General features: G+C 43.1%; 1 protein-coding gene across 2 annotated transcripts in view; it reads right to left on the bottom strand.

The window, feature by feature from the left end:
- Positions 1-4,131: 4,131 nt before the first annotated feature.
- Positions 4,132-15,278, bottom strand: part of LOC115162476 (cytospin-A) — a 30,613-nt gene continuing 19,466 nt past the window's right edge. For both annotated transcript variants that reach the window (XM_029713810.1, XM_029713809.1), the window contains exons 5-11: positions 8,592-9,139; positions 6,468-6,564; positions 6,177-6,243; positions 5,886-6,058; positions 5,609-5,725; positions 5,457-5,516; positions 4,132-5,343 (exon numbers count right to left, since the gene is read on the bottom strand). In XM_029713810.1, the coding sequence (XP_029569670.1) occupies positions 5,254-5,343; positions 5,457-5,516; positions 5,609-5,725; positions 5,886-6,058; positions 6,177-6,243; positions 6,468-6,564; positions 8,592-9,139 (1,152 nt within the window). In that variant the 3' untranslated portion in view covers positions 4,132-5,253. The remainder of the gene's footprint in view (positions 5,344-5,456; positions 5,517-5,608; positions 5,726-5,885; positions 6,059-6,176; positions 6,244-6,467; positions 6,565-8,591; positions 9,140-15,278) is intronic.

Below are 15,278 nucleotides of genomic sequence, written 5' to 3'. Positions count from 1 at the left end.
CCATCACTGAATGCACGGAGTAATTTCATAAATAAGAAAGATTAGCATTATTAGGGATACGAGTTAGTTACCTTGTTTTGTAGGACTACATGGGGCTTGATGAAGATGTGCAGTAGGCCATTGATGACCTCATCATCAGGTAGTACACAGTGATTCAGGCCTCTGGTGACCAGGACACTGCAGGTGTTAGAGAGGAGGGAGAGGTTGCTGTCCCTGCAGCCACCACCTGACCCCTGGACGTCAACTGGAAGTCAATGGCAAGAGGTCAGGGGTCAGATGTCAAAAGGTCAGAGGTCATCACAAAGAGCAGAGAGGAATCACTACAACTCTACACTCTCACCAACCAAGAGAAAAACCTACCAAATAACGAAGCTCATGAAGTTGGAAAGTGCTCTTTACAGATATAGGAGATTCTCCAATCTGGAACATCAAATGAAATAAAAACTGTTTTATTTTCATCTGTATACCTCAGGTTAAAGGTCAGATTCATATAGAGACATTGATGTCAAGTTTTGGTGTCACCTGTGGGGGACGAGCTGGGGGTTGGATCTGGATATATGAGCCACTGGAAGAGGAGTGGTTACTACTGTAGAGCTCCAGGCTCTCCTCACTGCCCATGAACATGGCCAGCAGAGAACAAAACGCAAGACTTCATGTTCATTTTAATCATCATAGAATGGCAACAGGGGACTGTGTTGTATTCGATCAATCTTGACCTACAGTCTATTGAGAGGAATATCTGTGGTTCCCTTACTATGTAAAGTATACCCTGAACGTTTTGTTGTCTATGGACATTCCTGTGGTATACAGAATAGCACATTGAAAAGTCACTATTCACCTGGAGGAAAAGCATCTCTACTTGTTTGTGTAACTGGAACTCCGTGTGTACGATCGCAATTCAACGGCTCAGAAACAAGACGTATGTGGCAGGGTCTACAGACAATCACGGACTACAAAGGCAAAACCAGCCACCAGGACACCGACGTCTTCCTTCCGGAAGAGTTAAACACCTTCTTCGCCCGCTACCAAGGACTGTGGGCTTTCCTTCTCCGTGGCCGACGTGAGAAAGACATTTAAGCTTCTTAACCCTCGCAAGGCTGCCGGCCCAGACGGCATCCCTAGCCGCGTCTTCAGCATGCGCAGACCAGCTGGCTGGAGTGTTTACGGACATATTCAATCTCTCCCTATCCCAGTCTGCTGTCCCCACATGCTTCAAGGATGTCCACCATTATTCCTGTACCCAAGAAAGCAAAGGTAACTGAACTAAATGACTACCGCCCTGTAGCACTCACTTCTGTCATCATGAAGTGCTTTGAGAGGCTAGTTAAGGATCATATCACCTTTACCTTACACACTAGACTCACTTCAATTTGCTTACCGCCCCCAATAGATCCACAGACGATGCAACCGCCATCGCACTGCCCTATCCCATCTGGACAAGAGGAATACCTATGTAAGAATGCTGTTCATACACTATAGCTCAGCATTCAACACCATGGTACCCTCCAAGCTCAGGGCCCTGGTTCTGAACCCCCCCCCCCCCCCCCCATGCAACTGGATCCTGGACTTCCTGACAGACCACCCCCAGGTGGTAAAGGTAGGAAACACCTGTTTGCTGATCCTCAACACAGGGGACACACAAGGGTGCGTGCTCAGCCCCCTCCTGTACTCCCTGTTCACCCATGACTCTGTGGCCACGCACGCCTCCAACTCAATCATCAAGTTTGGAGACGACAACAGTAGTAGGCTTGATTACCAACAATGATGAGACAGCCTACAGGGAGGTGGTGAGGGGTCTCACTCAACGTCAACAAAACAAAGGAGATGATTGTGGACTTCACGAAACAGCAGAGGGTGCACCCGCCTATCCACATCGACGGGACCACAGTGGAGAAGGTGGAAAGCTTCAAGTTCCTCGGCGTACATGTCACTGACAAACTGAAATGGTCCACCCACACAGACAGTGTGGTGAAGAAGGTGCAACAGCACCTCTTTAACCTCAGGAGGCTGAAGAAATTTGGCTTGGCACCGAAAATAAATCAGAAACTTTTACAGATACACAAGAGAGAGCATCCTGTCGGGCTGTATCACCGCCTGGTACAGCAACTGCACCACCCACAACCGCAGGGCTCTCCAGAGGGTGGTGCGGTCTGCCCACCGCATCACCGGGGGCAACCTACCTGCCCTCCAGGACATCTACAGCACCTGATGTCACACAAAGGCCAAAAAGATGATCAAGGACAACAACCACCCAAGCAACGGCCTGTTCACACCGCTATCATCCAGAAGGCGAGGTCAGTACAGTTGCATCAAAGCTGGGACCGAGAGACTGAAAAACAGCTTCTATCTCAAGGCCATCAGACTGTTATACAGCCATCACCAGGCGGCTTCCACCCGGTTACGTAACCCTGCACCTTAGAGGCTGCTGCCCCATATACATAGACTTGAAATCACTGGCCACTTAATGATGGAACACTAGTCACTAATAATGTTTACATATTTTTGCTTTATTCATCTCATATGTATAAACTGTATTCTATTCCACTGTATTTAGTCTATGCCATTCCGACATTGCTCATCCTAATATTTATTTATTCCTTAATTCCATTATTTTACTTTTAGGTTGTGTTTATTGTTAGATATTACTGCACTGCCGGAGCTAGAAACACAAGCATTTCGCTACACCCGCAATAACATGTATGTGACAAATCAAAGTGGATTTGTTTGACCCTCAGGCACTGGGAGAGTCAAGCGTCACTAGCATTCTATGTCCTACATCTTGTCTTGTGGAGAATCAGGTGAAAATTCCAAGCCTATAGATATTTACACTCACATGTTGAAAAGTGTAAAGATGGCTTCAGAAGATGTGGGAAATTGAAATGAAACAAAAAAAGTATCATGCATCATTGAGTTCATCTCATTTCTGTGTAATTAGGCTGTAATAACCTAAATTAGTCATACTTGGCCTAACATGTATACTTTGTGTCATCAATGAAAAAGTTCAAGATAACTGAAAGATGTTATAGACTGACTTATATTCCTCTGTCACCTCCTCTGAAAGCACTCTCTGCCTGGGCCAGGCCGGTGTTGCCGTTGGTCAGCTCTGCTGTGACCCTGACTGGGTTCATGAGGATGGTGACAGCGAGGGAGGTAGGGGTCCCCGGACGCAACACACTGGGGTCTGAGATCAGGTACGTAGTGCTCATATGAGCGAGAGAGAGAGCGAGACTTCTACATCAGCTGGGATACACACACTAAGTGTTCAAGCAACCAGTAAAATGTCAAAATATAAAAGAAATGATTGAAATTCCAAAATGTTTGCTTCTTGGCTCCTATGAGTTATGACTATCAGAAATGAGTACCTATAATAATGACTAGACTACATGACAGAGAAATTCAATTTAAGGACATGGCGAAATATTTCAAATAATAAATCACAGAACTGTCTAGTTTCCATCAGCTCAAATTCAAGGTTCATTACCTGGAGGAGACCTGAGCAGAAGCAGAAATGACAGCCAGTGCCACACAAACTCCCAGGAGACAAATCTTCTCCATGTCTTCTCTGCTGTGTTGCAGTCCAGACCAACACCAGTCGTTATGGCTCCAACCTGCACCATTGTCCGGTACCAACCCCACCCATAATGCCAAAGCCTGATAGGCTTCTAAGAATTTGATCCTAGCATATTTTATTACACACATTAAAATCAATCTTTTTCAGTATCACCCACTTGGAACAAATGTTAGTTTGGCGCAAAACAACTCCCTAGCCGAGAGCTATTGTGGATGACTTATTGAGTAATATTATTCAGATGTCTCAGGTTGTCATGATTAATTCAAATAAGTAATTAATGGACGTGATCTTGATGAAAAGAGGGCAGCGGCTAGGTGTGACGTTGTCCTAGTCGGTCATTGCGTGTATGTACAGTGTGTGTGCGCGCGCGCGCGACTATGGATATAGCTTGTCAGCTTTGAAGACACCAGTAGATGGAGACAAAGGCAATACCAAACAAGGTCTCACCTTTGATTATGGAGGACCAAGCCTGCAATAATTAGATGTATTTAGATATCCCAAGTCAAATCACTGTGATAAAGCAATTCCGTCTCCGTGGAGACCGTACAGAACAAACAATGTTAGCTTTATATTGACAGTTTTATTTATTCTGCACCTTTGGCAACATAGTCAGCGTTCACATTTTAGTTACATATAAGCATCCACGGATTGCGAGACAGACTGTATATATGCATTCCTTTCCTTTTAAATTACAATCATCAAAGTGCTTATAAAAGTGCATATTTACAGAGTGCTAAAAACTGATAGAAAACATGAAAATCTTTGGAATGGAAAACTGATATTAAAAAAAGGCACTGCACACAAAATCAGCAGCTTAAGAAGGTACTGCTGAAAAAAAAAGTTTCCATCCAATTGGCCACAGATTTTCATGTGAATATTATAAAATCTGTATGAAAATATTAGGCACATTTTCTCACCACAGATGTGTTTCCATCAAACTGACTTGTTGCGGATTACATGCTGTGCGTGATGACCTTATTACATATAAAAATATATTTTGCGCTTAAACGCCCATGTACTGAATAAAAAAAATAATGGGTTTCCATTGCATTTTCAACTCTACCGATGGTTTTGTCCAAAAACTGTTGCGTTATATAGCAAATGTACCCACTCTGGTTTAGACACGTGTGTGCTAGCTAACAGTTGGCAGATACAGTGCGGGTAAAGGCTAGCCTAGGCCTACATGATGAGATTATTATGGATAAGATCGAGATTATTAGTCAAAACGGCAGCCAAGCATCAACCAGAATAAGACCCTCGAAATGTATTGGAAAGGAGTATCAAGCTTATCACGGTGCACTTTCACCCCCCTGTGAAGTTCATCATAACTTATTTCACCTGTAGCCTAATAAACTGCATGCTTTCCCGAGTCGTAGTGGGACGAACACACAACATATCATTTCGTGACCAAGTTTACCATATGATCGATGGTTATTATATCAATATTAGAACACAAAAAGCGTTTCTACCACCATTTCTCGCATAATTAATTGTACCAACATTTCCTCTTTCCATCAACCCGGTCAATTTCATGCGTCAGGTAATTCATCCACATGAATTGGTTGGATGGAAACCTGGTTAATGACCATCTCGGCTAGTAGAAGGGTGAGTCACACTCCCGATCCTTCAACCAGGAGCAGTAAACTGTAACTCCTTCCGAAGGTTTCCCTCATACACAGTCATTACATCTCAAAGTGATGGTACATGCTCTCCACATATCCCAGAACCCTTTGCCAGTCTGGTCCTCCAGCCCTCAGCATCTCCTCCATGGTCTGTAAAACACAGAGGACTTCAATACGGCAGCATCTCATTCACTACTGAGTTTTGATACAAGCATACAATGTTGACACTAACACAGCTTCTGATTAACGGAGACTCGACTCACAAGTAATGTTGTGATTCCAACATTCTCTCCAGTCTTAAATGCCAGGCTGAGGTTCTCCCTCTATGGATAAAAGAATTAGCACCATGTTGACAGGCTAATCAATAGGTGTGTGCAATGCATTCAAGTGTGCTATGCATGTGTCTGTTACCCACCTTGCTGTCAGGGCTAAGGGTGCAGTAGGGGATGTGTGAGGGGAGGTAGGTGTGGTACAGAGCACAGAAGGCCAGACCATCCGCCCAGCTACTGCTGAAGTTAGTGATGTCAATATTCTGTAAATAGAGTGTGCGGGGGCAGAAAAAGGGTCAAGAAACTATCCTAATGAGAGTTTACTGATTACATATGGAATGTTCAACATTCTCTTTACCTCAGAGTCTCCAAGCGTCCTTTCTCCTCACCCTGTTCAAAAACACAAACATCGCGTTACAGTACCTTGTAGCCCTGAGTGCGGTTCTGACACCAGCGCAGCAGAGAGTTCCTCTTGGAGCCGCCATGCCGGCGTAGCAGCAGACTGAAGCCATCCTGAGACCTGGTCTTAGAAGCCTTGTTAGGGGGCAGGTCTGTCAGGGCGGAGTTGTACTGGTTCAATGCATCCTCCTGTATCCCTGTAAAACACACAAATGATAGAATGTATTTTACCTGCTACATTACTGGTCACAGGGTCAGAGGGTCATGGTAGGACGAACGCACTGAAACGTGGTTGATTGGGGAACACAAACACACCTGTGTGAGTGCTGGACCAGCTGTCTTGCCTTTGCAACTCTCTTCTTCCTCTGGTTTGGCTTTGGTTCTGAAACGAGAGAACATCTATTCATACGCTATTACCTACTGTACCACACATTCCTTACATTTTGTTGTTCCTCAATATTTCAGAAACATGTGAAGATGTTAGTCGATCACAAAATACATTCTAACTATTGCAATGACGCCACCTCCTGGAATAGTAATGGTTATATACTTGCAGCGTTATGACACACAGACTAGCAGTTGGACCCCAAATTCTAAGTGGTCTACCTTGAATGTAGATCCAACTATTGTGGCAGTATTGGACTGGGATGTTCCATTCTGTACAGCGGGAGAGTCTGAAGACGCAGGTAGTCTGGAAAGGCTTCTGTGAAATCATGGAATGCCGTTTGATATTACTGGATGAACTCAACTCACACAGACACACTGGTCAGAGAAGAACCATTTGTTGTTCAGCTCATCAGGGGTCAGACATGATAGCAAAGCTAACCATTGTTGAAACACTTTATTCTCAGCTTTCACCTTAGGTAAAATAGGTTAACACGGTGCTTTACAAGTCCATGTCCTCAAGTGTCCTGCCTGAACGTCTCTTCCATTCCAACAACCGCTCAACCCTCCAGACACCGATTCGTCTGATTATGCTACTCTGTTTGTGATTTACAAATTATAGTAGTACAAAAATCAGTCTGGATTTACAGTTGAAGTGGGAAGTTTACATACACTGATGTTGGAGTCATTAAAACTAGTTTTTCAACCACTCCACAAATTTCTTGTTAACAAACTATAGTTTTGGCAAGTTGGTTAAGGATATCTACTTTGTGCATGACACAAGACATTTTTCCAACAATTGTTTAGAGACGGATTATTTCACATACAATTCACTGTATCACAATTCCAGTGGGTCAGAAGTTTACATACACTAAGTTGACTGTGCCTTTAAACAGCTTGGAAAATTCCAGAAAATGTCATGGCCTTAGAAGCTTATGATAGGCTAATTGACATCATTTCAGTCAATTGGAGGTGTACCTGTGGATGTATTTTACGGCCTACCTTCAAACTCAGTGTCTCTTTGCTTGACATCATGGGAAAATCTAAAGAAATCAGCCAAGACCTCAGACAAAAAATTGTAGACCTCCACAAGTCTAGTTCACCCTTGGGAGCAATTTCCAAATGCCTGAAGGTACCACCTTCATCTGTACAAACGATAGTCCGCAAGTATAAACACCATGGGACCACGCAGCCGTCATACCGCTCAGAAAGGAGACGCGTTCTGTCTCCTAGAGATGAACGTACTTTGGTACGAAAAGTGCAAATCAATCCCAGAACAACAGGACAACAAGGACCTTGTGAAGATGCTGGAGGAAACAGGTAAAAAAAGTATCTATAGCCACAGTAAAACAAGTCCTACATTGACATAACCTGAAAGGCGAAGAAGCCACTGGAGACAAAGATCGTTCTTTTTGGAAAAATGTCCTCTGGTCTGATAAAACAAAAATAGAACTGTTTGGCCATAATGACCATCGTTATGTTATGTTTGGAGGAAAAGGGGGGGATGGCTTGCAAGCCGAAGAACACCATCCCAACCGTGAAGCACGGGGGTGGCAGCATCATGCTGTGAGGGTGCTTTGCTGCAGGAGGGATTGGTGCACTTCACAAAATAGACTGCATCATGAGAAAGGGAAATTGTGTGGATATATTGAAGCAACATCTCAAGACCATCAGTCAGGAAGTTAAAGCTTGGACGCAAATGGGTCTTCCAAATGGACAATGACCCCAAGCATACTTCCAAAGTTGTGGCAAAATGGCTTAAGGACAACAATGTCAAGGTATTGGAGTGTCCATCACAAAGCCCTGACCTCAATCCTATAGAAAATTTGTGGGCAGAACTGAAAAAGCGTGTGCGAGCAAGGAGGCCTACAAACCTGACTCAGTTACACCAGCTCTGTCAGGAGGAATGGGCCAAAATTCACCCAACTTATTGTGGGAAGCTTGTGGAAGGCTAACCAAAACGTTTGACCCAAGTTTAACAATTTAAAGGCAATGATACCAAATACTAATTGAGCGTATGTAAACTTCTGACCCACTGGGAATGTGATGAAAGAAATAAAAGCTGAAATAAATAATTCTCTCCACTATTATTCTGACATTTCACATTCTTAAAATAGGATCACCACTTTAACTGACCTAAGACAGGGAAATTTTACTAGGATTAAATGTCAGGAATTGTGAAAAACTGAGTTTAAATGCATTTGGCTACGGTGCATGTAAACTTCCGACTTCAACTGTAGCTAGAATAGCCAGCTATATAAAATCATGGACATTAACGTTCATTACATTCATTTAAGTTCATGTATAGTTGAAATCATTCAAACGGGTAGTCATCCTGGTACTCACCTTGACCTCTCCTGTGCGAGCATTCGTCGCGTCTCCCTCACATCACACCCCTCCTCTCCACTCCTCTCCCCATTGGTCACCTTCATCAAGTACCGGTTGGCCACGACCTTAGTGTCCGTCCAAGCCTCTTCCACAACCACATTCTTATTCACTTCTTCCTGGCTCCTCTTCGCCATCTCTTCATCTCCTCCTTGGCCCACCCTGCTGATCCCCCTCTCCCTGCCCCGGTGGCTTCCCTCCTGGGGCTCAGATGTGCTGATCTCCCCAGTGGTACTCTCCTTGCCCTGGGTCTTGGCCTGTCCTGGCCCCTGGTTCTGGGTGAGGTGGGCCAGTCTCTGCCTGCTCTCCTTCAGCTCTCCTCTCAGGATGACCAGCTGCCCATCAGTCTCTTTCCATCTCTGCTGGGCAGCCGCCAGCTCCCGCTCTGTATCCTTCTGAGCCGTTCTGAGCACGCCCAGTTCCTCTTCGGCCTCGGCCCTCAGCCGGTCGGCCACCGCCACTGCCACCTGCAGGTCAGACTGGAACTGCTGCCACTCCCCTCTCTCAGTCTGCAGAAAGGAAGACAGTGACAATTATCTACTATGAAGACCAACCCATAGGTTGAATTGGGTGTGTTAGGGCTGTGCTGAAACAAACACACACATGGCCAAAAGTATGTTAACACCTGCTCATCGAACATCTTATTCCAAAATTATGGGCATTAATATGGAGTCCCCTTTTTGCTACTCTTCTGGGAAGGCCTTCCACTAGATGTTGGAACATTGCTGCGGGGACTTGCTTCCATTCACCCACAAGAGTGTTAGTGAGATCTGGTTCGCACTCTGCGTTCCAATTCATCCCAAAGGTGTTCGATGGGGTTGAGGTCAGTGCTCCGGCTGGCCAGTGAAGTTCTTCCATACCAATCTCGACAAACCATTTCTGTATGGACCTCACTTTGTGCACAGGTGCATTGTTATGCTAAAACAGGAAAGGGCCTTCCCCAAGATGTATCCACAAAGTTGGAAGCACAGAAATGTCTAGAATGTCATTCTATGCTGTAGCGTTAAGATTTGTGTGAACTACTCACAACATTTTATGCACTGCAGTGCTAGCTAGCTTTAGTGTATGCTTTCAGTACTAGATTAATTCTCTGATTGGGTGGACAAGATGTCAGTTCACCCTGCAAGAGCTCTAATAAGTTGGAAGACAACCTCTGGAAGTTGTCATCATTACTGTGTAAGTCTATGGAAGGGGATGAGAATAATGAGCCTCCTAGGTTTTGTATTGGAGTAAATGAACCCAGAAGAGGACAGAATCTAGGTGTCCTCCAGCTACACCATGGTGCTACCCTACAGAGTGCTGCTGAGGCTACTGTAGACCTTCTTTGCAAAACAGTGTTTTAATCAATTATTTGGTGATGTGAATATATTTAGTACAGTTTTAACTAAAAAGGACAACTCCCCTTGCTCATCTGAGCAGTGGAGGCTCCTACATATAGTACCAGTCAAAAGTTGACAAGGGTTTTTCTTAATTTTTACTATTTTGTACATTCGAGAATAATAGTCAAGACGTCAAAACTAGGAAATAACACAAATGTAATCATGTAGTAACCAAAAAGTGTTAAACAAATCCAAATATATTTTATATTTGAAATTCGTCAAAGGAGCCAGCCTTTGCCTTGATGACAGCTTTGCACACTCTAGGCATTCTCTCAAACAGCTTCATGAGGTAGTTACCTGGATTGCATTTCAATTAACAGGTGTGCCTTGTTAAAAGTTAATTTGTGGAATTAAGAAGGAATCTTTCCTTCTTAATGTGTTTGAGCCAATCAGTTGTGCTGTGACAATGTAGGAGTGGTATACAAAAGATAGCCCTATTTGGTAAAAGACCAAGTCCATATTAGGGCAAGAACAGCTTCAAATAAGCAAAGAGAAATGACAGTCCATCTTTACTTTAAGACATGAAGGTCAGTCAATTCAAAACATTTCAAGAACTTTGAAAGTGCAGTTGCAAAAACCATCAAGTGCTATGATGAAACTGTCTCTCAAGAGGACAGGAAAGGAAGACCCAGCATTACCTCTGCTGCAGAGGATAAGTTCATTAGAGTTAACGGCACCTCAGATTGAAGCATTTATTTGGGTTGCAGAGTTCAAGTAACAGACACATCTCTACATCAACTGTTCAAAAGAGACCGTGAATCAGGCCTTCATGGTCGAATTGCTGCAAAGAAACCACTACTAAATAACACCACTAAGATGAAGAGACTTGCTTGGGCCAAGAAACACGCGCAATGGACATTAGACCGGTGGAAATCTGTACTTTGGTCTGATGAGATAGATAGACACACACACACACACACACACAGACACAGACACAGACACACACACACACACACGAGGGAAAAAATTATTTGATCCCCTGCTGTTTTTGTACTTTTGCCCACTGACAAAGAAATGATCAGTCTATAATTTTAATGGTAGGTTTATTTGAACAGTGAGAGACAGAATAACAACAACCTCTGTGATTGCCAACAAGGGTTTTGCCACCAAGTACTAAGTCATGTCTTGCAGAGGGGTCAAATACTTATTTCCCTCATTAAAATGCAAATCCATTTATAACATTTTTGACATGCGGTTTTCAGGATTTTTTTGTTGTTATTCTGTCTCTCACTGTTCAAATAAACCTACCATTAAAATTATAGAGTGATCATTTCTTTCTCAGTGGGCAAACGTACAAAATCAGCAGGGGATCAAATACTTTTTCCCCCCTCACCTTCCATCCATCCATCCATCCGAGGTCGACCGATTAATCGGAATGGTATTTTTGGATGCCGATTTCGCCGTTTAATTTTTTTTTTTTTTTTAAACACCTTTATTTAACTAGGCAAGTCAGTTAAGAACACATTCTTATTTTCAATGACGGCCTAGGACCGGTGGGTAACCTGCCTTGTTCAGGGGCAGAACGACAGATTTTTACCTTGTCAGCTCGGGGGATTCAATTTTGCAACCTTACGGTTAACTAGTCCAACGCTCTAACCACCTGCTTTACATTGCACTCCACAAGGAGCCTGCCTGTTACGCGAATGCAGTAAGAAGTCAAGGTAAGTTGCTAGCTAGCATTAAACTTATCTTATAAAAAACAATCAATCATAATCACTAGTTAACTACACAGGGTTGATGATATTACTAGTTTCTCTAGCCTGTCCTGCGTTGCATACAATCGCTTAGGTACACGTTGCTCTTTTAACTAGGGAAAATGTGTCACTTCTCTTGCAACAGAGTCAGGGTATATGCAGCAGTTTGGGCTGCCTGGCTAGTTGCGAACTGTTTAGACTATATCTTCCTAACAAAGACAGCTGACTTTGCCAAACGGGGGATGATTTAACAAAAGCGCATTTGCGAAAAAAAGCAATCGTTGCACGACTGTACCTAACCATAAACATCAATGCCTTTCTTAAAATCAATACACAGAAGTATATATTTTTAAACCTGCATATTTAGCTAAAAGAAATCCAGGTTATTAACAGGCAATATAAACAAGGTGAAATTGTGTCACTTCTCTTGCGTTCATTGCACGCAGAGTCAGGGTATATGCAGTTTGGGCCGCCTGGCTCGTTGCGAACTAATTTGCCAGAATTTTACGTAATTATGACATAACATTGAAGGTTGTGCAATGTAACAGGAATATTTAGACTTATGGATGCCACCCGTTAGATAAAATACGGAACGGTATTTAACTGAAAGAAAACACGTTTTGTTTTCGAGATGATAGTTTCCGGATTGGACCATATTAATGACCTAAGGCTCGTATTTCTGTGTGTTTATTATATTATAATTAAGTCTGATTTGATAGAGCAGTCTGACTGAGCGGTGGTAGACACCAGCAGGCTCGTAAGCATTCATTCAAACAGCACTTTCGTGCGTTTTGCCTCTTCGCTGTGCTTCAAGCATTGCACTGTTTATGACTTCAAGCCTATCAACTCCCAAGATTAGGCTGGTGTAACCCATGTGAAATGGCTAGCTAGTTAGCGGGGTGCGCGCGAATAGCGTTTCAAACGTCACTCGCTCTGAGACTTGGAGTAGTTGTTCCCCTTGCTCTGCATGGGTAACGCTGCTTCGAGGGTGTCTGTTGTCGATGTGTTCCTGGTTCGAGCCCAGGTAGGAGCGAGGAGAGGGACGGAAGCTATACTGTTACACTGGCAATACTAAAGTGCCTATAAGAACATCCAATAGTCAAAGGTATATGAAATACAAATCATATAGAGAGAAATAGTCCTATAATTCCTAGAATAACTACAACCTAAAACTTCTTACCTGGGAATATTGAAGACGCATGTTAAAAGGTACCACCAGCTTTCATATGTTCTCATGTTCTGAGCAAGGAACTTAAACGTTAGCTTTCTTACATGGCACATATTGCACTTTTACTTTCTTCTCCAACACTTTGTTTTTGCATTATTTAAACCAAATTGAACATGTTTCATTATTTATTTGAGGCTAAATTTATTTTATTGATGTATTAATTATATTAAGTTAAAATAAGTGTTCATTCAGTATTGTTGTAATTGCCATTATTACAAATAAATACATTTTAAAAAGTTGGCCGATTAATCGGGATCGGCTTTTTTTGGTCCTCCAAAAATCGGTATCGGTGTTGAAAAATCATAAAATCGGTCGACCTCTAATACACACACACTTGAAGTCAGACATTTACATAAACTTAGGTTGGAGTCATTAAAACTCGTTTTTCAACCACTGCGAATTTCTTGTTAACAAACTATAGTTTTGACAAGTCGGTTAGGACATCTACTTTGTGCACGACAAGTAGTTTTTCCAACAATTGTTTACAGACAGATTATTTCACTTATAATTCACTGTATCACAATTCCAGTGAGTCAGAAGTTTACACACAAAGTTCACTGTACCTTTAAACAGCATGGAAAATTCCCGAAAATTATGACATGGCTTTAGAAGCTTCTGATAGGCTAATTGACATCATTTGAGTCAATTGGAGGTGTACCTGTGGATGTATTTCAAGGCCTACCTTCAAACTCAGTGCCTCTTTGCTTGATATCATGGGAAAATCAAAAGAAATCAGTCAAGACCTAAAAAAAAAAAAATTGTAGACCTCCACAAGTCTGGTTCATCCTTGGGAGCAATTTCCAAACGCCTGAAGGTACCACGTTCATCTGTACAAACAATAGTACGCTAGTATAAACACCATGGGACCACACAGCCGTCATACCGCTCAGGATGGAGTTGCGTTGTCTCCAAGAGATGAACGTACTTGGTGGGAAAAGTGCAAATCAATCCCAGAACAACAGCAAAGGACCTTGTGAAGATGCTGGAGAAAACGGGTACAAAAGTATCTAAATTTATTTATTTCACCTTTATTTAACCAGGTAGGCAAGTTGAGAACGAGTTCTCATTTACAATTGCGACCTGGCCAAGATAAAGCAAAGCAGTTCGACACATACAACAGAGTTACACATGGAGTAAAACAAACATACAGTCAATAATACAGTAGAAAAATAAGTCTATATACAATGTGAGAAAAGGGAGATAAAGGCAAAAAAGGCCATGGTGGCAAAGTAAATACAATATAGCAAGTAAAACACTGGAATGGTAGATTTGTAGTGGAAGAAAGTGCAAAATAGAAATAGAAATAATGGGGTGCAAAGGAGCAAAATAATTAAATACAGTAGGGGAAGAGGTAGTTGTTTGGGCTAAATTATAGATGGGCTATGTACAGGTGCAGTGATCTGTGAGCTGCTCTGACAGCTGGTGCTTAAAGCTAGTGAAGGAGATAAGTGTTTCGAGTTTCAGAGATTTTTGTAGTTCGTTCCAATAATTGGCAGCAGAGAACTGGAAGGAGAGACAGCCAAAGGAGGAATTGGCTTTGGGGGTGACCAGAGAGATATACCTGCTGGAGCGCATGCTACAGGTGGGTGCTGCTATGGTGACCAGCGAGCTGAGATAAGGGGGGACTTTACCTAGCAGGGTCTTGTAAATGACCTGGAGCCAGTGGGTTTGGCGATGAGTATGAAGCGAGGGCCAGCCAACGAGAGCGTACAGGTCGCAGTGGTGGGTAGTATATGGGGCTTTGGTGACAGAACGGATAGCACTGTGCTAGATCGCATCCAGTTTATTGAGTAGGGTATTGGAGGCTATTTTGTAAATTACATCGCCGAAGTCGAGGATCGGTAGGATGGTCAGTTTTACGAGGGTATGTTTGGCAGCATGAGTGAAAGATGCTTTGTTGCGAAATAGGAAGCCAATTCTAGATTTAACTTTGGATTGGAGATGTTTGATGTGAGTCTGGAAGGAGAGCTTACAGTCTAACCAGACACCTAGGTATTTGTAGTTGTCCACATATTCAGAACCGTCCACAAGTCAGAACCATCCAGAGTAGTGATGCTGGACGGGCGGGCAGCGATCGGTTGAAGAGCATGCATTTAGTTTTACTTGTATTTAAGAGCAGTTGGAGGCCACGGAAGGAGAGTTGTATGGCATTGAAGCTCGTCTGGAGGGTAGTTAACACAGTGTCCAAAGAAGGGCCAGAAGTATACAGAATGGTGTCGTCTGCGTAGAGGTGGATCAGAGACTCACCAGCAGCAAGAGCGACATCATTGATGTATACAGAGAAAAGAGTTGGCCCAAGAATTGAACCCTGTGACACCCCCAAAGAGACTACCAAAGGCCCGGACAA

The sequence above is a fragment of the Salmo trutta genome, chromosome 25 (genome assembly GCF_901001165.1).
Source record: "Salmo trutta chromosome 25, fSalTru1.1, whole genome shotgun sequence".
Classification (NCBI taxonomy): Eukaryota; Metazoa; Chordata; class Actinopteri; order Salmoniformes; family Salmonidae; genus Salmo; species Salmo trutta.
This window is presented reverse-complemented; position numbering and strand designations above follow the sequence as displayed.